The sequence below is a fragment of the Mesocricetus auratus genome, unplaced genomic scaffold (assembly GCF_017639785.1).
Source record: "Mesocricetus auratus isolate SY011 unplaced genomic scaffold, BCM_Maur_2.0 Super-Scaffold_100676, whole genome shotgun sequence".
In the NCBI taxonomy this organism is placed as follows: Eukaryota; Metazoa; Chordata; class Mammalia; order Rodentia; family Cricetidae; genus Mesocricetus; species Mesocricetus auratus.
The window spans coordinates 77,376,839-77,402,374 of NW_024429266.1; the positions used below are offsets into that span (position 1 = coordinate 77,376,839).

At 46.4% G+C, this 25,536-nt stretch overlaps 1 protein-coding gene across 1 annotated transcript in view; it reads left to right on the forward strand.

The window, feature by feature from the left end:
• The first annotated feature begins 302 nt into the window (after positions 1 to 302).
• Tnfrsf11a (TNF receptor superfamily member 11a) overlaps positions 303 to 25,536 on the forward strand; it is a 58,877-nt gene continuing 33,643 nt past the window's right edge. The window contains exon 1 of the mRNA XM_005081463.4: positions 303 to 380. Within this exon, the coding sequence (XP_005081520.2) occupies positions 303 to 380 (78 nt within the window). The remainder of the gene's footprint in view (positions 381 to 25,536) is intronic.

Consider the following 25,536-nt stretch of genomic DNA (forward strand, 5'->3'; position numbering starts at 1 on the left):
CGTGAAAAGCAACCTTGGCAGGTGGCTAGAGCCGCCGGCGGGTGGCTGCACCCCCAGAACTCAGTGCCTAAGGACATGGGGCGGGGGTGGGCAGCGCAGGTCTGGAGCACGCGTGGAATGTCAAAGGCACCCATGCCCCGCGCCCCAGCTGCCCCGCTCCTGCACCCCCTGGCGGACGCGGGCGGCGGCGAGGGGGCAGGTGCTGGGTGGAGCCGAATGCGCGGGGCGGGACCAGGCGGGCGGAGGGAGGTGGCGCCCGCGGGGCCACAGAGGCCGCGCGCCCAGCCGGCCCGCACCGCGCCATGGCCCCGCGCGCCCGGCGGCGCCGCCCGCTGTCCGCGCTGCTGCTGGCGCTCTGCGTGCTGCTCGTCCCGCTGCAGGTAAGGACCGGCACCGCCATCGCCTGCGGTCCCCCAAGGTCCAGTCCTCCTGGAGCCGCCGCCCCACAGGCACCCGGAGGGTCGTGGGGGTGGGGTGGACAGGCGAGGAGACCTCCAGCTGGAGCGTGGGGTGAGGGAAAGACAACTGGAGGGAAGGAGGTGGCTTGCGGAACCCCGACACACGGACAGGGCATCTGCGGAACGCTTAGCCTTGGCGCACGTAGTAGGCACCTCCTGCCTGTAGCTAACGCTAGCCTCTGTGACACTCTTCGAAATAATATCCACAGACCTTGCTAGTGATCCCCTTTTAAAGACTGCTCCCCTGGGCGTCTGCTTTCAATCCGTGTAGGTCCCTGGGAGCTCGGAGTCCCTGACTTGGCCTTCACATCTTCCCCTCTCTTAGTTTCCCCTCCACCTCCCCTGGGAGGGTGGAGGGGTGCAGGAGGAGTACCCTGAGTGCGCAGAAAGGTGGAATTGGGAAGTTTCTTTGGCCAAGGTGACAAGCTTTTCTTTTCGTGGCTCCCTTTTCCTCCCTCCTCCTTACAAACAACTTGTGGACCAGCAGGAATTGCTTGTGCTTAAAACCCTTTGACCATGTTAGGATGAAATATGTCTTTGCAATGATTGAAACGAGGGTAGTGGTATTGATGCCAGGAACAAGCCTTGAAATCCTTGCCTCCTCCTGGGATGGGGTCTGGGGCCCGGTGGTGATGGAAATAAGAGGCCACAGGAGTATATAGTGTTCAGGGGGCTAGGATCTTTCTGGGGCTCTTCAGGCGCCGTCAGCAGCCTAGAGGAAGAGGGGAAAGTCAGTTGTGGAGAATACCCTCAGGCAGGCAAATCTCCATGCAGGAAGAGCTCCTAATTCCCTGAGCCCCCTCAGGGTCCATCCTCTTCCCCACACTTAAGGAGCCTCTGAGCTGGTGTGTGATAAAGAGCCTGGGCTGCTGGGTTCTACTGGGGAGTTCTACTGGGGTTCCCAGGAGTGATTTCTTTACCAGATCATTCAGTGCGGCAGCCATCCAAAGCGTGAAGCCCAATGTTCATTTCTGTCTTGGTGGACCAGCTGTGCAGTGCAGCGAAGCCTCTCTATGTAACGCTTCACTCGAAACAACGTCTTGTGCTCTTGGGAGTTCCTCCGAGGGAAGGGAAAATGTCAGCGAGGTTTCTTGGCTTAACAGTTTTAGATTCTCTTTCTTCTGTTATAACAGTATTAGGCTTCTGCCCTGGGAGACCTAGCTGTGTTTGGGGTGAGGAGAGAGGAGAAAGTCAGCTTAGCTGAAATCAGAACAGAAACGTGTTCCAGGTTGGAGAAGAACTTGATTCTAGTAAAGGTTCATTCTACTTTATTCCCAGCAGAATGCATCTCTTAGAGTGGCAGAGGGAAGGGAAGGCACAAGGATCTAATGGAATTGATTACTTTAAGCACTTCAAATGTTGCTTAATGAGGTGTTCAACAGGTCAGACAGGGACCTACCTTATTTGAACTAAAAAAACTGGGTCTCCACTGAAGAGCTAGCTGCCTAGAAAAAAATCCACCTGACCACACAGCGAAAAGGAAAACAGAAAAAAAAAAGTACACACGTTTGATTCCAGCAACAAAATAGCAGAGCATTTGAAGCTAGCCATCGCCTCTCATATTTTGCATGTATGTTTGTGTGAATGCATGTGGTGGATGTGTTCTTGACCATGCTAGGGATGGAACCCAGAGCCCACCACTGATCTGTATCCCAAACATCATACGCTTTTCTCATCTCCGGATGACAGTTGTGTATACTACCTGGGTCGCTTGCTATGCTGTCTTAGTTACTGAACAATAACTCAAAAGTTGCTACATAGTCAGCACAGTCACAGGTTTAAAATTGTGTCTTTGATCAGCAGTTGCTTGAGTTGTGTGCAGAATTTGTGAGCACAGTGAACTGAGCATATACGGTATAAGTTGATCTCCTTGATCATCCTGTCCCTAACTTCTATTTCCCTTCTGCTTTTCTTTAAGCCATGTTAGTTATACACAATTTTTATTTGTAACAAAAAATTTAAAAAACCCTCTATTTGTGAGAGGTGGGCTAGAGGTCAGACTTTCAGTGAGCAGTTCTCAACTTATGGGCCTCAACCCCTTTGGGGGTCAAATGACCCTTTCACGGGGTTGCATATCAGATGTCTTGCATATTAGATATCCTTCGTGCCAGATATTTACATTATGATTCATAAAAGTAGCAGAAGTATAGTTATGAAGTAGCAATGAAAATAACACTATAGTTGGAGGTCACCACAGCATGAGGAATTGTACAAAAGGATTGCAGAATTACGAAGGTTGACAACTGCTGGGCAGAGGAGAAACCATCTGGGAATCAGATCTGTCCTTCCACCTTGTGGGTCTGAGGAGGGAACTCAAATCAGATGCTTAGTGGCAGGTATGTTTGCCTGATGAGCTGTTTCACTGCCCCAAAGGATATTGTATTGTTTCCTAAAAAGTCTGTTGGCAATATGTACTACTAAAACGCAAGTCAAATGATACTACAACAATGAAGTTTCACACTGAGCTTTAATTGTATGCATTTGAATAATACACAGACTTCTGCATCAACCATTTATTTCCACTCAGGTGACCCTGGGTGCTCTCGGCGCCTCGTTTGTGTCCAGCCTCCCCAGTGGAGGTCCCTGCTGTCTTATGTCCGTCTGCCTTTATTTGCTGCTGAATTTGTTTTCAGAGCTAATGGCAATATGCCTTTAGAAAGTTTTACGTTCCTATGTTGGTAGCTTGGCTATTTATCTAGTTGCACAGTTGTCAGTGAGATAACTATGCATACATACACCGGGTTTCCTAAGGCTTCGGGACTGATGCCGTCAGTGGACATTTACAGAGTGTAAAGCATGCTGTTAAGAAACAGGACGGATGCATAACTGGATCTGTCCAGGTTAGAGCCTAACAGCCAAGACGAGGGGAGAAACTGTGAGGGCAATAAAGAAGTATGTGATAAGAAAAGCAAGGGGTAAGGGAGGCAGAGGAGGAGGGAGAAGGTGTGCTTTGGGAAGAAGAGTTTTCTCAGTAGTCCTGGAAGGAGGGAGAAATCAAGCTTCAGAGAAGAAATGATCCCAGAGGTGGGTCAGGAAGACAGCTTTCTAGGTCAAGGCGATGGTGCCTGTGGTTTAGACATAAAGGGATTCTGCCAATGAAAAACCACCAGTGTTTATGGCCTTATACATTAGCATAGGGCCCTGAATTCAGGAAATGTGCCAAACAGATGAGCTATTAAACCTTTATAATTCTGAGGTAAGTCAGACTTGGCCCCTATTGAGGTGGTAACGCAGACAGACCAATAAGTAAATAGGCCCTGGAAAAGCCTATGGAGGACCCCTCCAAGGAAATCCCCTAAGGTGTGGTTACGTTTGTGCTCTGTGCCACACCTTCCGAGTTCAGCCAGGAGACCCGGGTAAGGATTAGCTTTTTGTTTGAGAACATGGGCACACAGTTGTAAGCTTTCAGATCTCGGGTTGATAGGATTTAAGGTGCCTCTCCTCTCACTTCCTTTTGGTCTCCTAGACTGTAATAGGCCCATTCTCTGCTTCCATGGGGCCATGAGCTTGTCTTTTCGTTATCTACGGCAGTTGTTCCTATAGCAGGAAAAAAAAAACGATAACAATAAAGTCCTGTCTCTGTGGATCAATAAATCACTGTTTTATGAGGCCCTGGAAAGGGGAGTTCCAGACTCAGCTCTTGTAGAGACTGCTGTTTGAGAAGATGTTGAGCGAGCTTTATGTGCAGTGGAAGTATCAGAAAATAAGTCCCTTGTTGAATTTTCTTATTTTTGGAATGCACAAAGGGACAGTGAACAATTTTCCCACCTTAGATGTCTGTCTGATGGATTCTAGGGATGTCTATGGTTTTTGTGTTTGTTTGTTTGTTTTGGTTTTTGGCTTTTCGAGACAGGGTTTCTCTGTATTGTTTTGGAGGCTGTCCTGGAACTTGCTCTGTAGACCAGGCTGGCCTCGAACTCACAGAGATCCGCCTGCCTCTGCCTCCCGAGTGCTGCGATTAAAGGGGTGTGGTGCGCCACCAGCGCCCTGCCATGTCTGCGCTTTTTGTCCCCTGATGTGTGTCTGTGCCCTACCCTGATAGCCCTTGGCTGTCCAGCTATTTCATACTCTGGGCTTCTCCCCCTTCCCCCAAGAGTTGGTGGCCTCTCTCCTGCCTTCTGCAGCTTCCTGCCTTCACCTGCAAATGGCATCTGGCCACCTTTGAGCCACAGATCTGTAGCTCTACCACTGTGTATCCCTGACTGGGGGACAGGCTTCTGTTCAGGGCAGTTATTTTCTTCCTGTAGTCATATCCTTGCCCAAGTTTGCTGTAGGATTCCCTCTGGGCGCTTGGGTCTCTATCACTAGAAAGTTAAAAGACAGTTTAAGTTCTGCTCATATTGTCTGCCCACAAACACTGAGACCAGAGAAACCAGGAAGGAGCTGTGGGCTTCTGCCAGCAGGTTTGGTCCCTCCGAAGTTGGTCAGAGGCTTTGAAGCTGGAGGTCCCGTGGGTGTTTTTTGTCCTGATTCTGAGAGATGAAAGAAGTGTGTTTCCTGCCAGCGCTCCCTTCCAGGCCCTATCCTCACACCCCTACTCCTTCTCACCTCCACCCCTCCCCACTTCCCACTCCCAAAGATCCCAGCCTGCCTCTTGTCATCAGAGGGCTGGCTGACATTGCTGTTCCCACAGCAGCGTGTTCCCATTGTCTCCAACCAGCAGCCCAAAGACACAGCGGTCAGCAGGTGGAAACACATTCCTTTCGGCTGCATGATGATAACTTTATATCTGCTTGTGTTTTCTTGGCTGCCATCAACCTTCAGCACAGGGCATTCATCTGTGCATGGTGAGGGGTAAAAAAGTGTTAAATGCAAGTACTTATTATAGCAAGATCAACACCCCCTACCATTTTGACACTGTAGCAGACAAAAAGGAGACCGAACAAGGGCCAAAATCCCTAGCCTTTAGGAGACCCGAATTCCAGTCATGTGAAAACAGTGGAGCATTTTCAGCGTGGAGTGTCGCAACCCTAAGTGTCCAGGGGGGTCTCTTGTGGTGCCAGGGAAGTTGAGCCCGTCTTCTGGGGTGGCCAGGAACTGCAGGAGGACCATTGGCAGAGTGTTTTCTGAACTGTAGAAGACAGAATTCCTGGATTCAGGGGTGTGGGTAGGGAGAGAAGGCATGAGCCAGCACTCAAGGCTTTAAGTGCAAGCAGAAGAGTTCACACATAATCCTGCTGCACGTGATCTGGAGAGAGATGTGATCAGATTTGGGTGTCAAGGGGCGGAGTAGCTAGGGCTGGTGTGGGTCAGCAAAGAGGCCTGCCTCTGCCTTGGTTCAAGGAAGAGCTAGAAAAGGCTCAAATCAGGTCAGGGCCGTAGTGAGAGAGAAGCTGAGTGCAGGGCAATGTCAGGGCTGCTGGCCAGGCCTGTGGTGCAGATGGCAAAGGATGCATTAAAACAGCAAACCAGCAGCACCGAGGCCAGGGCAGCAGCTCGCCACTTAGATTGTATGCTTCACAATTTATTAAGGAAAGTGCTTGGTTCAAATCAAAGTCTTTTTCAAGGTCATGTGAAAACAGACCTGTCCTTTAAAAATGGTGGTGTGGGGGGTGAAGTTTAAAGTGTTGAATTATACTTTACTCAAAGTAGAACCAAGTTTCCCCAGTGTGGAGATAAAGGTCCAAGGGCTAGCCTGGGGCACGTGTATGTTCTGGAATTGACAGAGCCATTTCCTGCCCTAGAGGTGTTTTGTGATGAGGCAACCAGGAAGAAAGCTCTGCTCTGAAGCCCTGATGAGACAGAGATAGGCAGCCCATGATCTCAAGGGCACAGCATCCCAGCAGGTGTGACCTGACCCAGAGTCCCCCACACCGGCCTCAGAGGGATCGACTGCCTCCTAAAGAAGCGTGTTTATATTGGACCCGGACTTCTCGCTTGTGTAATCATTTTCCTGGCAGGTTGCTGTCGCTTTCCTCTCTGCCTAGCCCTTCCTACATTCCACCAAGAAAAAAAAAAAACATTCCCGAGCAGGCAGGTGACATGGAAGCCCTTGGCAAATACTGAGCCATCAGGTTTCCAAGCTTTAGGAAGAGCTGGCTACAAGACTTTGGGCTTACCAGAGGAGTGAAGCTTATCACATTTCCTGCTGAGAGTGGTGGGAGCCCAAGGGCCACTTCCTTGCACCAGCAGAAATCTGACGGCTTTCCATCAAAAATGAGGAAGAAAAACTAGCTTTTGGTGAATGCGCAGCCTAGACTGGGCAAGTGGGGAAATGGGGTGTGGCATTGCCTACACTCTGCAAGCCTGGCCGGCTTGGCTAGGCCAGGGTTTTCGTCCTGTGTTCCAAATGGGAACGGGAGCACTTTCCTATAGCTTTTAAAGTTTCCTTTCTTGTTTTACTTTATTTAGTTTTTCTTTTTTGTGTGAGTGTGATGTATATGTGTGTAGTGTACATACACACATATGTGCACATGAGAGAAGGGTGCTGGATGTCTCCGCCTTATTCCTTTGAAACAAGAGTTTCCCAGTTGATCTGGAGCAGGCCTGGCAGCCAGAAAGCCCAGGCAATCCTTCATCGCTTCAGCTTACACAGTGCTGAGAGCACGGGCAAATGAGGCCCCGCCTGGCTTTATTACCTGGTGATGCGCTCTGAACCCTGGTCCTCCTGTCGGTGCAGCAAGCACTGACCCACCGAGCCACCTTCTAGACCCTCCTTTACTCCTGTAATGCAGTCCGTACCCAACGTGAAAGGTCTGGCTTACAACGCATTCCCGGGACACTTGGGCAAGTTGTTTAAAGCTTGCTGAAGTTATTCACATCCGCCCTCACCAACCCGTGCCATTGTTTAAACATTCCCAATGCTGGGAACTTCCCTAAAGTGCATCTAGCTCTAACATGTCTCCATTTGACCCCATTTCCTTCCATTTGTTCTCTAGTGGATGCAAAGGCTGGGGGGGGTCAATGTCTTCTTTATTTTATTATTTTTTATTGTTCAGTGTTCATCCACAACTTTCCGACCCCCAGGTTGGCCATGCTGGTTATTTGAACCTTCTAGTAAGCTTTTTTTCCCCTTTCAAGGCAGTTGACACTCATTTTATATTTACTGGCTGGACAAAAGCTCCCCAGGGTATTGCAGAAAGGATGTGCAGAAAGGATTTGCAGAAAGGATGGGAGCAGCTATTTCTGACCTCCCAGAGCTCAGGACTACCCTCCCTACTCTTCTTCCCAATCTGAGAAACCCCAGGAGCACAGAGAAGGATGGCTTGAAGTGGAGACTTGGGATTTGGTGTTGTTCTCTCCTAATTTGACTTCTCTTGCTGTGATAAAATAGTTTGACCAAAAGCTTTTGGAGAAGAAAGGGTTTATTTGACTCATTCAACCCAGCTACCGTCATTGAGGGAAGAAGTCAAGGCAGGAACCATGGAGGATGCTGCTTACTGACTTACTAGCTGTGGCTTGCTCCACCTGCTTTCATATATAACCTAGGACCACCTACCCAGGGGCGGAACCATCCACAGAGAGCTGGGCCCTCCTGCATTCATCATTAATCAAGAAAACATCCCCACAGACATGCCCACAGACCAGTCTGATGAAGGCATGTCCTCACTGAGGTTTCTGCTTCCAGGGTGAATCTACTTTTGTCAAGTTGACAAAAACTAACCAGCCAGCACATTGAGTCAACCCAGCATTCAGGCATAGATTCTGAGGGGGAGAGGGAGAAAGGGTGGAAAGGATGGGGGTGGGACCCCTGGAGCATACATGAGAAACAGCTTGTCTAGTCTGGTATCTGACTGCCCGGCCAGAGAGAGGACTACATTTGGTAGGAGCTAGCCAGTGGAGGAAGGACTACAGGTCTGAGTTCTAGCATACTGTGCGCACCAGGCAATGGGATTTGGCCTGTACAAAAGGAATTCTCCGACCGTGGTCTTTGGGGCCAGTGCCATCCCCACTTGGAACCTCACACCTGACTCAGAAGCTGTAGGGTGGCTTCATCACCTTCTTCCAGCAGTTCTGATCAAAGTAGAGGCTGCTGTGCTAATGCATGGCTTTCATGGAAAGGTCTGTGCCAAGTGGCATCTTCAAAACATGGCTACTGAACTAACTGGAAGCACTTGCCACTTGCTGACCCTCTCCTATTTGCCACTCATGTGCTGGCTTTCTCTGTCTGCCACTCACTTGCCAGGAAGACAAGGAACCTGAGGTGTACACAGGTTAAGAAACTTGCCTGCGATTAAACAGCCGGTAAGGGGGCAAAGGCAGAGCTCCTTTCAGACAAGTGCTCTCTCTGGTGGCCATGAGCTTAAACCCCCAGGTGAGCACTCTGCACTGTCCTCTGCTACAGAGAGGCCTCCCGAGTGGTGCGAGCTCGCAGAGGATCTGAGTTCTAAACCCCGTGCCCAGATACAAGCAGGCTGCTGTGGTATGTGCCTGTAATCCAACTTCTGGGGAGGCATCGAGGGTCCCCGGGACCGAGCTTCAGGACTGTTGAGAGACTCTGCCTCTGACACTTAAGGTGGGGACTGAAATGATGACTTTATGGTTGACATCCTTTCTGAGCAATCCTGAGGACTGGCTTCCTCATAACAAGCCAGGCATCTCATGCACACTTCTGACCTCAACCACAGTGTGTCTGGCCTCGGATTGCTGGGACTTGCTGCCTTTAGTGTGGCTCAGAAAATGTGAGTCCCAAGTTCAGGGAAGGGCCTACCTCAAAGGAATAGGTGGAGAGTGAAGGAAGAGGACTTCGTGCACACAGTATGCCCACCTACATGCATACTCACACACATGTGTGATAACACATGGACATAAATAAATCTTTAATCAAAATTAAATACAAATGGAAAGTGATCAAGGAGGACATCCAATGTTGACCCCTAGCTTCCATGTGCACCTGCATATGTACACACACACACACACCTCTCTCCCGGAATGGCCAGACAGAATGGAGCTGTTCGTGTTCTGGAAGACACTGTAATCATTTGTAGGATCTGTGTTGTCTAGTAGAGAATGTGTTTATTGAAGGTTTTGTGGATGTGCTGATAAGCAGAAATGAAAATGCCCTCTTTTATGGCTACAAGAGACGGAAGGGCCACCGCGCGCCCTTAGCCCAGGCTCCATGTGCCAGTCGATCCCTGACTCAGAAGGAAAAGAAGTGTGACTCACCGAGTCCTCCCTGCTACTTCCTCAGGCACAGGGACCCCTGATTCCTCTCTGCCCCCAACACCAGAGGCAAACTGTGTTGAACTATGATGACTTGGCCCTGCTGCCACCACCAGCACAGGCCACATTCCCTGCACACCCACAGACCATGACACCTGTGGCGACACTGTATCAGCCCTGTCCCCCCCACAAGGCCCCCATCCCGCTCCATACACACACTTGCATTTACCCACTGCCTGCTAGGCCTGGGGTTGGATCTGGGAGCTCAACGCAGCCTTCTGTCAGAGGGTAAATGTTTGGGCTCCTGCGCTTTTGGAGGAAGTTAAATTACATTTTCCAAGGTCTTATAATTGCAATGAATTTGGGTACACCTCCTGGGATCATTGCTCTTCATTGACAGCCTGACTGGATTTAGAGTTTCTAGGCCTGTAGCTAGGCCAGAGAGAGAAGCAGAGGATAGCAGAGGAAGGGCACTCCCTGAATGTGACGGCACGTTCTACATTGGAGGCCACAGACCCTGGCTCTGCTTCCTGTCCTGCCACGAGATGACTGACAGCTGTGTTGCACAAAGCCTTCCCAGCCTCAAATGACCTCTGAACTCTGAGGGAAAGTGAATCTTTCCACACTTGAGTTGCTCTGTCCGGTGTTTTGTTCAAAACAAAGATTTAAAAAAATAACTGATGCATCTCCCTTGACCCAAACCTCTAGGCTCCTTGATGTCTGTACCGTGGGCACTGTCTTCCATCACTGACATTTTGTTTTAGTTCCTTGAAAGGCATTCTACAGGTAGTAGGAGTGTTTGTGTGTGTGTGTGTGTGTGTGTGTGTGTGTGTGTGTGTGAGAGAGAGAGAGAGAGAGAGAGAGAGAGAGAGAGAGAGAGAGAGAGAGAGAGAGAGAGAGAGACTAGACTGCAAAAACAGCCAGATTTTATCCGTGAATATCCTGATGACCAAGATATTGGGGCCAATCTATGTGTGAAAATTACCAGTGGCCAAAGTCCCAGAACACATAATCAGTGAGCTTAACTGTACAGAACTGTCCTTTTGGTGGTGTTGGGGGCAGAATTAGAGACCCTGCTACTCTGTGTTAAGGGTAAGTGTGTGGTACAGGTCATAGGCTGAGCCAGGTGCTGGATGTCTGTTCCTGGACCTTATAACAAGCTCAAAAGGGCCCAGAAGCTGTGCAGAGTGTTACACAGCTCTGTGTGCTATCCCATTACAGAACAGGCTGTAAACACCATTCTATGCCTTGAGTGTCTACCTTGGCTTCTTTTGATGATGAACTATGGCTTTGGAAATTATGAGCTGACATACACTCCCTTTTGGTCATGGTGTTTATCACAGCAACAGAAAGCAAACCAGAACAATGCATTTGGCTATTATAAAACGAAGCAGAAAAGAACAAATCATTGAAAATACGGGGAAACCGGAACTCTTGTGCCTTGCTGGTGTGACTTAAAGTGGGATAGTCCCTGTGGAAGCTCTTCAGAAATCTAGAATTACCACATGATTTCCAACTACACTCTCAAAAGATCTAAAACACACTGAACTGTACCTGTGTGCTATTGTTCTTCAAAGCTGACTGTAGCCAAGATGTAGAAACAGCCCAAATATCTACCAGCAGATGGGTGGCTAAACAGAATGGGGCATATCCATTTGATAGACTATTATTCACTCATGAAAATGAAGTAACACACATGATACAATGTAGACAAGCCTTGCAAATATCCTGGGTGGAACAAGCCAGACACAAAAGGACAAACATTGTGTTTCCACGTATATGGAAGTCAGCCAGATGTTTCAAGGCAGGTTGAAAAGGAATGAGGAAGTGTTATTACTTAATATAGTGGTTCTGTTTGGGAAGATGAAAATGTTCTGGGAAAACTCAAAAGTAATAGTTGGACACTGTTGGGATTATAATTAGTGACAATGACTGTGCACTTCAAATGGTAAAAAAATGACAATTTAAAAAATTTATTTCATCATAATAAACCTTTAAAAAACCCTTTGTTTGCATTAACTTTATGTTGACTTTATTCCCACGCAGTAGGTTTTTATTTTCCCCCTCAGTTTCTCAGTAATATATTTTTCTTCTGTGCAACTTCATCTCATGGCTTAGGAACATTTGTCCCTTTTCAGTAGGATCATATCATTGTGGCAGGGAGAGCGCATGTATGGGTCCATCCTGTCATGAGCCTGGAAGTTCTTCCGTGCATCGTAGGTGCATTGTTCATCTACATGATGACTTTGGACTCCACAGCTCACCCTTTCAGTGCACCATAATCCTCTGCATCCTTAAGCATGTGAAGCAAAAATTCAGCATGCTTTTTAGGCCAGCAGCCCTATGTCCAGCCCCTCTGTTTGGCATGGTCACATCTCCCACTCCACATGAAATGACACACATTACTTTTTTTTGTCAAGACAAGGTTTCTCTGTGTAACAGCCCTAGGTATCCTGAAACTAGCTCTGTTGATCAAGGTAGCCTTGAACTCAGAGAGCCACCTGCCTCTGGAGTGCTGGGATTAAAGACAATGTGCTACCATGATAGGCTACACAGCTTTTTTAAGGTCACATCTTACAGATTCTTGGTGGCTTTTCATATACCCATGCCCTCTGATCTGGGCAGTTTCGTGGGTGTTCTTAAAGTGAACATGAAGATTTGAACCTCTTGGCTTGCATGATTTTGTAGGGCTTTTGGTTAAGAGAGTAGTGAACCATCTTTACATGGCAGCTCAGGCCACTTTATCATATACACTTTACTGTAAATTACCCACAAGGTGTTTAGAATGCCCATGGATGGACAAACATAGAAGAGTCATTGCATGTCATAATGGGACACAACCATGACTGTTGGAATGTCTGCTCTGTCCAGCCTTTGCTTCCCAGTCCTCTCTGTTGGAGGTCAGGATCCTAGCTCCTCACTTCTCCAGGACTGGCCACCTTCTTACTGCCTGTTGGCTCTTAGCAGCCTTTATAATGTGATTCATGGAGTCGCTCAAGAGAAAAGACCCTCCTTCCCATATTGCCTTTGCTGCCACTCCCTGGAAGGCCAAATATGCTGTGTATTCTCCTCCCCGGGTGAGAGCTTTCTAGGTCCAGGCTAAGCTCTCCATCGGTCTCCACGAGCTGTCTTTTCTTCTGCTTCTCCACTCTGCCCCAGCCCGCCCTCCAGGGTGTAGGTGGCCTCCTCTGTGAGTCCTTCCCCATATCAGGTGCCTGGGCCATGCTCTCCCTCCTTCCCCTTGAACCCTTAGGAGGAACTGAACTTAGGGACCTTTCCAGTGCCTGGCTGCTGTGGGGCTCTACACTTGTTTTCTTTCCTGCCCTTGTGCTTGTGTCTGCCTGGTACTAAAAAGTTTGTGAGTGCAGAGGCAGGCCTGTCATTTAATCACAATTCTGGCCAACACTGGGAGCTCAGCACAGATGCCTTTGATGGTACGATGACACCAGATTTTAAAAGGGAGGTTAGACCCAGACTAGACCAATCTCAGACATAAAAAACAAAACTAAATTTAAAAAGCAACAATAGCAAAACGTGGCCTTTTCCTGTTACTTTAGGAAAAATTACCCGAACAGTGTCCCAAGCCCTCAACAGAATAGTGTGTATGGGGGGGGGGCTGCTTCATCTTTATAAGTGTCGGTGCCAACCACAGGAGCTGTCCAGCTTAGGTGGAACTCCTTCAAGCTGAAGCCTTGAAGGTCAGCCCTGGACACACATTCATCAAGGGCATTTCCAAGTGCCTGAGTCTTTTAGGATCAGGGTAATTACAGGGTTTGTGAGGGTCATGATCCTCTTCACAACCATCTCAAAGCAACTAAACGTATCTTTTCATGCTGTGCTTAAGACAAACACGTGAGTCACACTTGGGTAGGAGATTTTCGTCCAAGAGCTGTGTGGAGAAATGTATTTATTTGAAATGGATTGTATTTGCACACTCTGGGAGTGGTCTAATCGTGTATTGTTTTGATGCCTGTGGTCCTGTGGACAGAAGTCAGAGGTGTGCCGGGATAGGCTAGAGCACTGCCATCCCTGTGATCCCTGTGCCCACCTTTCTCAATCGTCTCCTGGGGTTTCTCCCCTGTACCAGCTGGTATAACTCAGGGCCCTGTGACTCAGTGGTCTCTCGGGTGGGGTGAACACTCACAGAGTGGTACATTGGGGGTACACTGTAATCTCCACATGCTTCTTAGTCCTCATTGCGTCTTGGGTTGATGTCTCTTCAGTGCCCTTTGGAAATGTGACATGCACTTCTGTTTGTACAAAAGAAAAGCGAGTCTTCTATTTTCTCCACATCTGTAAGACTGAAATGGACTTAAACGGCTTATTTAAAGTGAGAACATCTAGACGGGCATCTGGTCATCACTCAGTCCATGTCCTATTTAACAAGAGCAGAGGGCAGATAGGACCTAGCGGCAGCTTTATCAACAGATGTACTGGGTAAACTATCACCCACACTCAAGTACTCTCACACAACTCCCTGAACCCCAGGCACAAAGCTACAGAAGTGACTGAGGTCACTTGTGAGGACCTCAGGGAGGCACGTCACAGCCCAATGGTGCACCTGAAATCCTCTGTTCTGCAGCCCCTGTCTGCTGGGACCCTGCTAAAGGGACCAAGTGCACCTGGGGACAGGACTGTCAGGCCTTCGGTATTCTTTCCTATGCTTCCTCCTCCCGGGAGGGAGGAGTGGGTAGAGGTAATCTATACCTCCTAGTTCTGCTCAGGTGAGCACAGAAACACCCCTCTGTGGCCATGGGGCCCAACATGACAGCTGTGAAGCAGTCCTGTTCCCACCATGTGCTGTAGAGGATTTCAGTTTCTGGACTGTCGCCACTAGCTTGCTGGAGTCACTGTCATGGGTTATTAGATCTGACTCTCAGGGCAGCACGATGGGCAGAATCATCTAGACTCTTTTTAATTTGGGACTTTTTGATCCTCAAATTATAGAAATGTGACACTGGGTGTTGTTCTGTCCAGACCAAACTGAAAGCCCCATTCCAAGAGCCACCACACCTGTCCTTGGAGACCCTCTGACCAAGCCTCAGTCGCCGTGCCCCCTGCTCCACTGGGAGTTCTCCAGCCACAGTCTCTCCATTTCATCTGGTCAGATATGACGCCACTGGTATTTCATTTCCTTCCCCAGAAAAACTGATCCTATCTGACTTCTGGGCCACAGAGATCCCAGTGCCGTTTCCATTTCCTTTTAAGAACATTTAACCAGGAAACATGATGGTGGGATGCGATCCTTCCACCCACAGGCTTGTGATTCCTGATGGAGAACAAGAAGCCAGGGCCAACGTCGCCCACTGACGAGCACTTGCCTGGCCTTTCACAGGTGGGCTCCATCCTCAGCACTGAAAGGAACACAAACCATCTAGCACACACAACAACAAACCAGAAAGCTATGTAATATAGAGGAGGGCAGGGGAAGCTTCCGGAGGAAGCAGCTAAGGAGAAGGCAACCCTTAAACCCGAAAGGTCACCCCGAGCATCTTGTTTGGAGGGTCTGTGTTGGTTCATCAGTAGAACTGCTTATGAGGGAAAACACTTGGCCTTCCTGACTGTCTCGTCAGCTGGTGGAGGAAAAACAAAGAAATGAAATGAGAACAGCTTTTTTGTCCTTCATCCCAATACTTAGGGAGCAGAGGCAGGCAGAGCTCCATGGTTTCCAGGCCAGCCTGGTCTACATAGTGAGTTCCAGACCAGTCAGGGTGAAAAGGACCCTATCTCAAACACAGAGACAGCAACAGAGGAGAAAGAAGAAATGAAACATTTGTTGGTAGGTTGCTGGGATCTTCAGAGGCTGACTTGCATTGGTTTGTTTACTTCTAGGGACAGGTGGCTCAGGGAGAAGTGCTTTCTCAGAGGAAGCCATTCACAGTAGAGAAATTCTCATAGCATCTGGGGTGCAGCCAAGGATGCTGTGCTTGTATTCTATTCTCCGTAGGATCAGTCCCAAAGAAGATTTCTTAAACTTTCATTCATTAATTTTGTGTGGAGGGTGCATTGCTCGGGCATGGGATTCAGAGGATAATTTTGAGATGTCAGGTCTCTCCTGTCAACTTTGTGTTCATTCTGGGCATGGAATCTCACCAGCCTATGGAAGGGTTGTTCTCCAAGGCCAGAAGGACTATGAGGCACTGTGTTGCTTTCCCACTTAATAGTTCTTCTTTAAAAAAACCCACATGGGTTACTTCTACCATAGCACTTAGAAATTTGATGCCATCCTTTCTGAAATTATGACCAAACTCTCAAATATAGTCACAGACGGATGACATTTTATAAAATACAACCTATGGAAAGCCCCCATCAGCCCCGGGCGAGGTTCTTTTCCTCTGACTTGATGGAGAGGGCTCATGCATTGTTCTATGCCAGTGTTAATTTTCACTGGAGCAAGAAAGATGTTTTAGTGCACATCCTGGCTTTCCCTATGGCTGGGCTGATTAACAGCCTGAAACATAGATTTCAAAGACACTCTCCTTCAGGATAGACAAACAGGTCCTCCTGACTCTGGCTTTACTGCAGAGGAACATATCTACAGAACTTATAAAATGTTTACTGCACTTCTTTATTTAGTACATTGTGTATGTGGTGTGTGTGTGTGTGTGGTGTGCATGTATGTATATGGGGATATATGCATGTATGATGTATGTGTGTATGGGAGTGTATGTGGTGTGTGTATGTGTGTATGTGTGTGTGTGTGTGTGTATGTGTGTATGTGGTGTGTGTATGTTTTAGGAACAACTTGCAGGAGCTGGTTCTCTGAGACTTGGAACAAGCACCTTTGCACCTGTGGCCCCCAGAAACTTAATTATAATTTATTATTCCTTCCCAAGCCTTTTACAGACTGTGGACATATTTCTTCTAGAAGGTTCTGTCAGTCATTAAGCCAAACACCAGCCTGTCTGGTCTGAAACAAAACAAGAGCACACAAACCAAAAAAGTCGTGAGAATGTGACAGGAAAACCTAAGCATGGCACACTGTCTTGCCATGGGAGGAGATGTTTGCTATACACAGACGCTAATATTTCTTGTGGAGTCAGGGGAAGTATTTTTTTAAGGTTAGTAGATGTTTATTGTAGGGACCAAATAGAATTTCCTAGCTTATTGATTAAATTGTAGTAGGGCCTTCTCAATGCACTGCCTTGTGGGTTTGGTTTTTTTTTTAATTCTAAGAATGACAGGTCAGTTTGTATTCCCCCAAATACCCCCAATGCAACTCACTGCAAACAGACTTGGTCCCCAAGGCCGTGATTCTGATATGGTCTCTCAAATGGGTCACAGTTCTTCTTGAGTTCCAGAAGGATGTTCCTAAAACAAACAAGCAACTAAGGTAACCCTGGCTATCTGGGGAAGAGGGGGCAGTAACGCAGCACAAGTGGGAGGAGACTTCTACCCAAGCCTTCCGCTGTGTCTGTTCACTCTGTCACACACAGGACTGAATCCCTCCTCAAGAAACAAGCATTTCAAAATGAAGTTTGGCTTGATCTGCTTCATGAAGACAGCTGTGCTCCCAAAACTCTGGCTCTAGGGTCATCTGGAAAAAGTTACTTCCCAAGGCCTGCCATTTTTCCTTTCCGGGAAAGAGGAAGGCATAGTTGTGTCAGGCTGTTCTCATCCGTCTCCAGTTGCCTGTCATTCCATGGGGGCTTCCTCAAGTCGCTCTTCATCAGGAAGATGCTTTTATCAAGCTGCGACTTCAATAGCATCACAAGCAATAACAATAGCTGTCCCTTGGTTACCAGGAGTGCTTGAGTTCTGCTCTAGTTCTGAACAGCTGGAGGGAAGAGTAGAGTTGCTTCAGGGAGGAGTCCTTTGTGAGTGGGTGGGCAGCCAACGGTAAGATGGTGAGGTCAGAAATAGAGTCCTATAGGCAAAAGTAGGGGCCAGGGCCGGTAGAGTAGGGACCCAGGTGTTTAACTGGAAGATACCTGTATACACACACACACACACACACACACACACACACACACAAATAAAATAAAACTATCAGGGTTAGCTGGGTGTGACGTAGTGCATGCCTTTAACCCTAATACTCAGGAGAAAGAGGCAGGCAGATCTCTGTGAATTAAAGGCCAGCCTGCTAGCAAGTTCCAGACTAACCTGGCCTACATAGAAAAAAAATGTGTTCTAGGATTAGACCACAGTGATGCCTATATGCCTGCGTGGAAATACGAAAACCATGGCTGGTAATATTTAAAAGGTTACATTTATGATGTATGGATTATATAACACCTCGTTTTGGAGACAAAATGTGTGTGGACATAGAGCAAACGCTTGAGGGGAGAAATGGGTTTGAAGGAGTAACTTGTAGTAAAGATCTGTTTTGGAGTTGTGTCAGGGAGTAGCTTTGGAGTGGTGATTTTGTGTGTGTGTGAGGGAGGGAGGCTGGAGCCTGAGCTAGCCCTGGACCTGGCTGCAGAGGTAATCAGCTACACCCTGGGTGTGGAATCAAGTCTCCACGTACTCAGCTGGATGATGCTCGATGGTCCAAGCACAGGCTGGACCATCTCAGAGCTTCCTAGCAGTTGCTTCAGCTCTTCTGTCAAATTCCCCTAAAAAGTACCTTGCTGTGAGTGTCACCCAGGCAGAGTGTGTGCTTATCTCACAGACACCGTCGCTGCTTTCTTAATGGGTCAGAAGCAATTGATAACATTTGTTGTCTGAAGTGCAGCCCGCCCACACATCTGTCTTTGTCATCAGCGCAGCCGAGTGCTCACATCCTTAGGCCCTGACAAATCCTGTAAGACCAAGTCTGCATCAGCCACATCCAGTTTTGCTATTTGCCTCTGCTTGTCCCCCTCATGAGGGCCACTGAGACCAGAAAAGAGCCGCAGCTCCATCCAGGGAAATGGAATCCTGTAAGAGAAGAGAGACCTAGAGGTCCCAAGGAAGATCTGTGGAGATCTCTTCTCTGTTTTTCCTGCTGAACTCTGCTGGACTTGCTGTGGTTGTCTCCAGGCCCCATCACCAGGAGAATGTATGGGAAGCACCCGGCTCATGGACCCTTACGTCTAGGAGAGTGACAGCCAGGTCCAAGAAGCAAGTCCATGTACAGCTGTCCTCTCACCAGTCCTTCCAGTAACTGAATGGGACTTCCTCATGGACCCCAGTCACTGTGTTCCCTGATCTCATACGACTGCTCTCATACTTGAGGCATTAAGATAACTGGCTTCTCCCAAGCCCTGTTGCCTCCACATTCTTCTTCTAAGCTGGCTAATAGGCAGATAAACTCTCTTTGATTTTGATCTTGACCAAGGATAACTGTCTTTGTTCTTATCTCCCATTCCTCTTTTTAAAATTCTTTGATCATTTCATTCATATATAATTATGATTTCAGTCATTTTTACCCCCTCAATATCCTTTCATCCACCCTCCCTACAACACAGAACACTTGATTTTTTTCCTAACAAGTACCCACCCTCCTTTCATGTGTTTCTTTGTGTATGTGACCCAGTAAATTTCATTACAGTTGCTTGAATGGACATCGGCAGGAAGTTACTGAAACATGGGCAACTTATCGGTGGCTACTCCCTTAAAGAAAGAGTCTCCTCTTCTTTAGCTACCATTAATTCTCAGGAAGAGATGGGCCTCGCAAGCCCTTCCCCTTTCCTTGATGAATGTTTGTTAGGCCTGGTCTTGTGCAGGTCTTGTGTGGGTAACCACAGCTAAGTGAGTTCATGAATGAGATGGCCATGTCATATCCAGAAGGCATCTTTTGCAATATACCTCCTTATTATCTGGCTCTTTCATGTCCCTCCTCTCCTATAACCTTCTATGATGTCCCCTGATCCTCAGAAGGGGTGACAAGGATGTCCCATTTAGAGCTGAGCATTTTCCACCACCCATTAGTCTTGGTACTGCAAACAGCTATGAGTCTCTTCATTAGCTGTTGTCTTTTGTAATAGGATGCTTCTCTGAGGAAGGATGAGAGCAGTGCTAATCTAAGGGTGTAAAACATGAATGTTTAGGCTGGGTGGTGGCACATGCTTTTAGTCCCAACACTTGGGAGACAGAGGCAGGCAGGGCTCTGAGTTCAAGGCCTGCCTGGTCTACACAATGAGTTACAGGATAACCACAGCTACCCAAAGAAACTCTGTCTTGAAAAGAAACAAAACAGCACAAAAAGTGAATGTTTGGAAGGCAGTTTAAACATGAGTCCATTTAAAGAAACAAAATGATAGGTTTCCCCTAAGGCCTATGATCTCTCTAGTTACCAACTCTTGGCCAAATTTACCATACTAAACATGAGTGTCTCCGTATTCAGCAGGCCTCAAATCCAATCAGACAGTTGGTTACCTCCATAGCAGATATGCCACTATTACACCAGTGGGCATCTCTTGCCAATTTTATTGCCCCCTTTTCCAACACTGAGCTCCATTCATACTAAGGGTTTCATTTTCCTCTCCCTCTCCATGTCTTTTTAGACTTTCCTGTGTCTACTTAAACTGATCACCTTGTTTACAAAGTTGTCCTCACCCGTCTGCCTACCTCCCTCCAGTTTCTATTATCTATGTCCTTATCTGGCTGATGTCCATGTGCTGAGTTCACTGCCAGGTCTCTGAGAACTTCCTTGGCCTTCCTCTTCTAAGGCCAGTCTCATCTGCTTCCATAGCACCTGCCCAAGTATGTGTTTAACATTTAACTCTAAACACCATGGGGAGTCTGTAACTTGTTGTCTGGAGCAGGTAGGAAGTTTCACAAGTGGTGTGCATGTAATGTGGGAAACTGTTCAATTATGTCAGGCTATTCAGTTTTCTGTCTAACTGCTTGTCCCTGTGTTTGTTGTTGCCTCCTCACACTGAGGAAGTTAGAAGAGACAGCTCTAAGACTGTGGTCATCATAGGGGACATGGCTGTTTTTTGTTGTATTCGAATCATACTGACTTGGAGCATGTATCATTCATTTTTTTTTATGAACATGCTACCTGGCAGAAACAACCTAGAGGAAGAAAGAGTCATTTTAGCTCATGGGTTCAGAGGGATCACTCCATCATGGCAGGGAGGGCAATTCATGGAGGCAGAAGTGGGTGACAAGATGTTTACATCACAGCAAACCAGGAAACGGACCAAAAGTGAAGGCAGAACCTCCAGAGACCTGTGCTGATGACAGACTTCTGCCAACTGGGCCCTGACTTCTCAAGGCCCTACAAATTCCCAAAACAGAGCCACCATCTGGGGAGTAAGTTCAAACCCTGAGCATGAAGGGCGCATTTCAGTTTCAAATCATTAAGCCTGGAAAAGAGACACAGTCTCTGAGTGTGCAAACACCTTGGCTGGATTCCCAGGCAACAGCCACTGGGGCTTAACCCTCAAAGTGCCTCCAAGTCTTTGCTGTTTCAACTTTTTAAATGTTTTGGCATTCTGGAAGATAAGCAGTGTTAAATATCCTCTAATGGACATGGGAAGCTTGTAACAGTGAACCCTCTGGTTTAATCATATGATTGACTAATTACATTCCTTGTACGAGTTCACGGAGCAGATCCCCACTGACACAGGAGAAGTGAGGCCAACTTCTTTTTTAGTTAATTAAATTTATTCACTCATTTTATGTCCTGACTTCAGTTTCTCCTCCAATCTTCTCCCCCACCTCCCCTCTACCCTCTCACTCCTCCTCTGTTTCTGTTTCAGAAAGGGGCAGGCTTCCCGTGGGTATCAACAAAGCATGGCGTATTAAGTTGCAGTAGGACTAAGCTCTACCCCTTGTTTTAAGGCTGTTGCAACCCAGTATGAGGAATAGGTTGCTAAAAGTCAGCCAAAGCATTAGGGACAACCCCTGCTCTCACTGCTAGGAGTCCTACAAGTAGACTAAGCCACACAACTGTCACACATACGTACAGGGCCTAGGTCAGTCCCATGAAGGCTTCCTGGCTGTCAACCCAGTCTCTGTGAGTTCCTATGATCCCAGGTTAGTTGTTTTCTGTGAGTTCCCTTGTGATGCCCTTGATCCCTCTGGTTTGTACAATCCTTCCTCCCTCTCTTTAGCAGGATTCCCTGAGCTCAGCCTGTTTGATTGTGGGTGGGTCTCTGCATCTATTTCCATTAATTGCTGGATGAAGCCTCTCTGATGACAATTGGGGTTGTCACCAACTTATGAGTATAGCAGAACGTTATTACGTTGACTTTTTTTTCTCCAATCATGTTTAGTTCTATCTTAGGTTCCTGGGTCATCCAGACTCTAGGTCCTGGTGCTCCAGACAGTGTCAGGGGTGGGCTCACTCTCCTGGTACGGATCTGAGGCTGGATTAGTCATTGGTTGGCTACTCCCACAATCTCCATACCACCAGTGCTCTGCACTGCCCCCCATCCCACACATCCCAGGCAGGACAGACTACAGGTCAAAGGTCGAATGGCTGGGCCGGCTGGCATCCCAATCTCTATACAGGAAGTCCCACCCAGTCCCAGGAGATGGCTAGTTCAGGCTACCCATTCACCATTGCATAGCTGGGATCATCGTTTATATTCCTGGGAGCTTCCCTTGCACCAGGTTTCTACCTGAGGTCGAAATATTCCCCCTTTCCAGTCATTTCTTTCAGTACTCTCCCCATCCATATACCCCACCAACTGGACCTCTTATCCCCATCTTCACCTGCTCCCTGTCCACCCATAAGATCTCTTCTATTTCCCCTTGATGTAACTTTGGTATATGATACCTATCAAGAAATTTGTGATTTTTTTTTAGGTTTTCCAATTATGTGGAGTACAGGCTTTTTTGGTGGTGAGCTTAGGCTTTAAAGGCTGAGACATCTCTCCAGCCCAAAGAGTACAGGTTTTTGAAGTATGACTGATGATGATTCTCTGGATTTCCTCAGTGTCTGTTGTTATCTCCCCCATTTTGTTTCTGATTTTATTAATTTGGATATTCTCTCTGTTTTTTAGTTAGTTTGGATAGGACTTGCCTATCTTGTTGATTTTCTCTCTCTCTCTTTTTTTTCTAAGGCAGGGTTTCTCTTTATTGTTTTGGAAGCTGTCCTGGAACTTGCTCTGTAGACCAAGCTGGCCTTGAACTCACAGAGATCCGCCTGCCTCTGCCTCTCAAGTGCTGGAATTAAAGGCATGCACCACCAATGCCTGGCTGATTTTCTCAAAGAAGCAACTCTTCCTTTCATTGATTTTTTGTATTATTATCTTTGTTTCTATTTTATTTCTTTCAGCTCTCAGTTTGATTATTTCCTGCTGTCTATTCCTCTTGAGTGTTTGCTTCTTTTTGTTCTAGAGCTTTCAGGTGTGCTGTTAAGTCAATAGTGTGAGGTTTCTCCAAATACTTTATCTAGGCATTTAGTTCTGTGAACTTTCCTCTTGGCATTGTTTTCTTTGTGCCCTATAAGTTTGGGTATATTCTATGTTCATTTTCATTGAATTCTAGAAAGTCTTTAATTTCTTTTTTATTTCTTCCTTGGCCCATTGGTAATTCAGTTGAAAGTTATTCAGTTTCCATGAATTTGTAGGTTTTTTGTAGTTTGTGTTGTTGTTGAACTCCATCCAACTTTAATCCATGGGATCTGATAAGATACAGGGGATTATCCCAATTTGTTTTGTATTTATTGGGACTTGCTTTGTGACTGAGTATGTGGTCAATTTTGGAAAAGGTTCCATGTGATACTGAGAAGAAGGTATATTCTTTGGTGTTTGAGTGAAATGTTCTGTAGATATTTGTTATACTTATTTGAGTCATAATATCTGTTACATTAAGTCTTTGTTTTGATTATGAAAACATGTCCATTTCTGAGAGCCAGGTATTTAAATCTTCCATAATTAATGTATGGAATTTGATGTGTGATTAAAACTTTTCAGTAATGTTTCTTTTATAAGAGTGGGTGCCCTTGTATTTGGGTCATAGATGTTCAGAATTTAGACATCCTCTTGATGTATTTTACTTTGGATGAATATGAAATGCCCTTCTCCATCTCTTTGATTAATTTTAGTTTGATGTCTATCTTGTCAGATATTAGAATAGCTACACCAGTTCGCTTCTTAGGTCTGTCTGATTGGAAAATCTTTTTCCAACCTTTTAGTCTGAGGTAATGTCTATCTTTGACATTGAGGTGTGTTTCTTGTATGCAGCAGAAAGATGGATCCTGTTTTAGTATACATTCTGTTAGTCTGTGTCTTTTCATTGGTGAATGAGTCCATTGATATTGAGAGATATTAGTGACCAGTGATCTTTAATTCCTGTTATTTTTGTAATTGTTGTTCTGATGGTGATGGGTATGTGTTTGTGTGTGTGTGTGTGTGTGTGTGTGTGTGTTGTGTCATTTGGGTTTCTTTTATATTTGTGTCCTTTGGGTTTTGCTGGTGTGAGATTATCTATTGCCTGTGTTTTCAAGGGTGTAGCTAACTTTCTTGGGTTTGAGTTTTTATCTAGTACCTCTAGTAACTTCCATAGGGTTGAATTTGTGGACAGATATTATTTAAATTTGACTTTGTCATGAAATAACTTGTTTTAATCATCTATGATGATAAAGAAGTAGTCTGGGTTGGCATTTGTGGTCTTTTATTGTCCACAAGACATTTGTAAAGGTCCTTCCTTCTGGCTTTTAGAGTCTCCATTGAGAAGTCAGGTGAAATTCTGATAGATCTGTCTGTATATGTTACTTGACCTTTTTCCTATGCAGCTTTCAATATTCTTTCTTTATTCTGTGTATTTAGTGTTTTGATTATTATGTGTCCAGGGGACTGTTTTTTTTCCCATCCAAACCATTTGGTGTTCTTTAAGCGTCATCTACCTTTACAGGTATGTCTTTGTTTATGTTGGGAAATTTTTCTTCTATAATTTTGCTGAATATATTTTCTGGGCCTTTGAGTTGTGAGTCTTCTCCATCTTCTATTCCTATTATTCTTAGATTTTGTCTTTTCATGGTGCCCCAGATTTTCTGGATGTTTTTTGTTAGAATTTTTTAATTTAACATTTTCTTTGATGAACCTATTGTCTCTATATTGTATTGTATCTTTGTATATTCAATGCCTGAGATTCTCTTTTCTATCTCTTGTATTCTGTTGATGATGCTTGCATCTGTGGTTCCTGTTTGCCTACCCAGATTTTCCATTTCCAGAATTCCCTCCATTTGTGTTTTCTCTATTGCTTCTATTTCCATTTTCAGGTCTTGAACCATTTCCTTCACTTGTTTGGGTTTTTTCTTTTTCTTGGATTTCTTAGCTTTCTTTAAGGCATTTATTGATTTCTTCCAATATTTCTATTTGTGTTTCCTCAATTTCTTTAAGGGATTTTTAAAATTTCCTCTATAAGAACCTCTATCATCTTCATAAAGTTGTTTTCCTGTGCTTCAGCTGCATTGGAATGCTCAGGTCCTCCTGTCATAGGATCAGCAGCCTCTAGTAGTGTAACATTGCCCTTTCTGATGTTGTCTTCTTACAGTGGTGTTTAGGAATCTGGATTTGGGATGATTGTATGTCTAGGTGTTGACTCCTGTGTTTGTCTTTGATGGATGGGTGTTTAGTACCTTTGTTTTCTGTTTCTTCTCCGGTGTTTTGGCGTAAGTGGTGACTAACAAGTTTTCAGGTCCAGTAGGGTGTCTCTACTGAGGTTCTGGGTGCTTTGGGTCCCTAGATCCAGTAAAGCCAAAGTCTTCTTCCAAAAAGTTGTAGACTAGAATACAGAGCCCAGGAGAGAGGGTACTGTTCATTTTTCTGACCAGTGGGGACTACATCTGGGTCTATGGAGTCTGCCAGAGTTGGGGGATAAGGGTTGATAACAGGAATGATGATGAGGTGGGAGGGGTTGGGGCCAACTTCTTTTTTTTTTAATTTATTTTTCAGTTTAAATTTAGATAAGAAACAAGGTTGCTTCACAAATCAGTTCCAGGTCCCTCTCCCTTTCCCTCCCCTCCTCCAATGCCCTCCCCCTAACCCCCCCATTATCCCCTCATTTCCCCCAGGGAGGGTGAGGCCCTCCATGGGGGTGTCCATAGTCTGTTATTTCATATAGGGCAGGACCTAGACCCTTCCCCAAGAGTTCA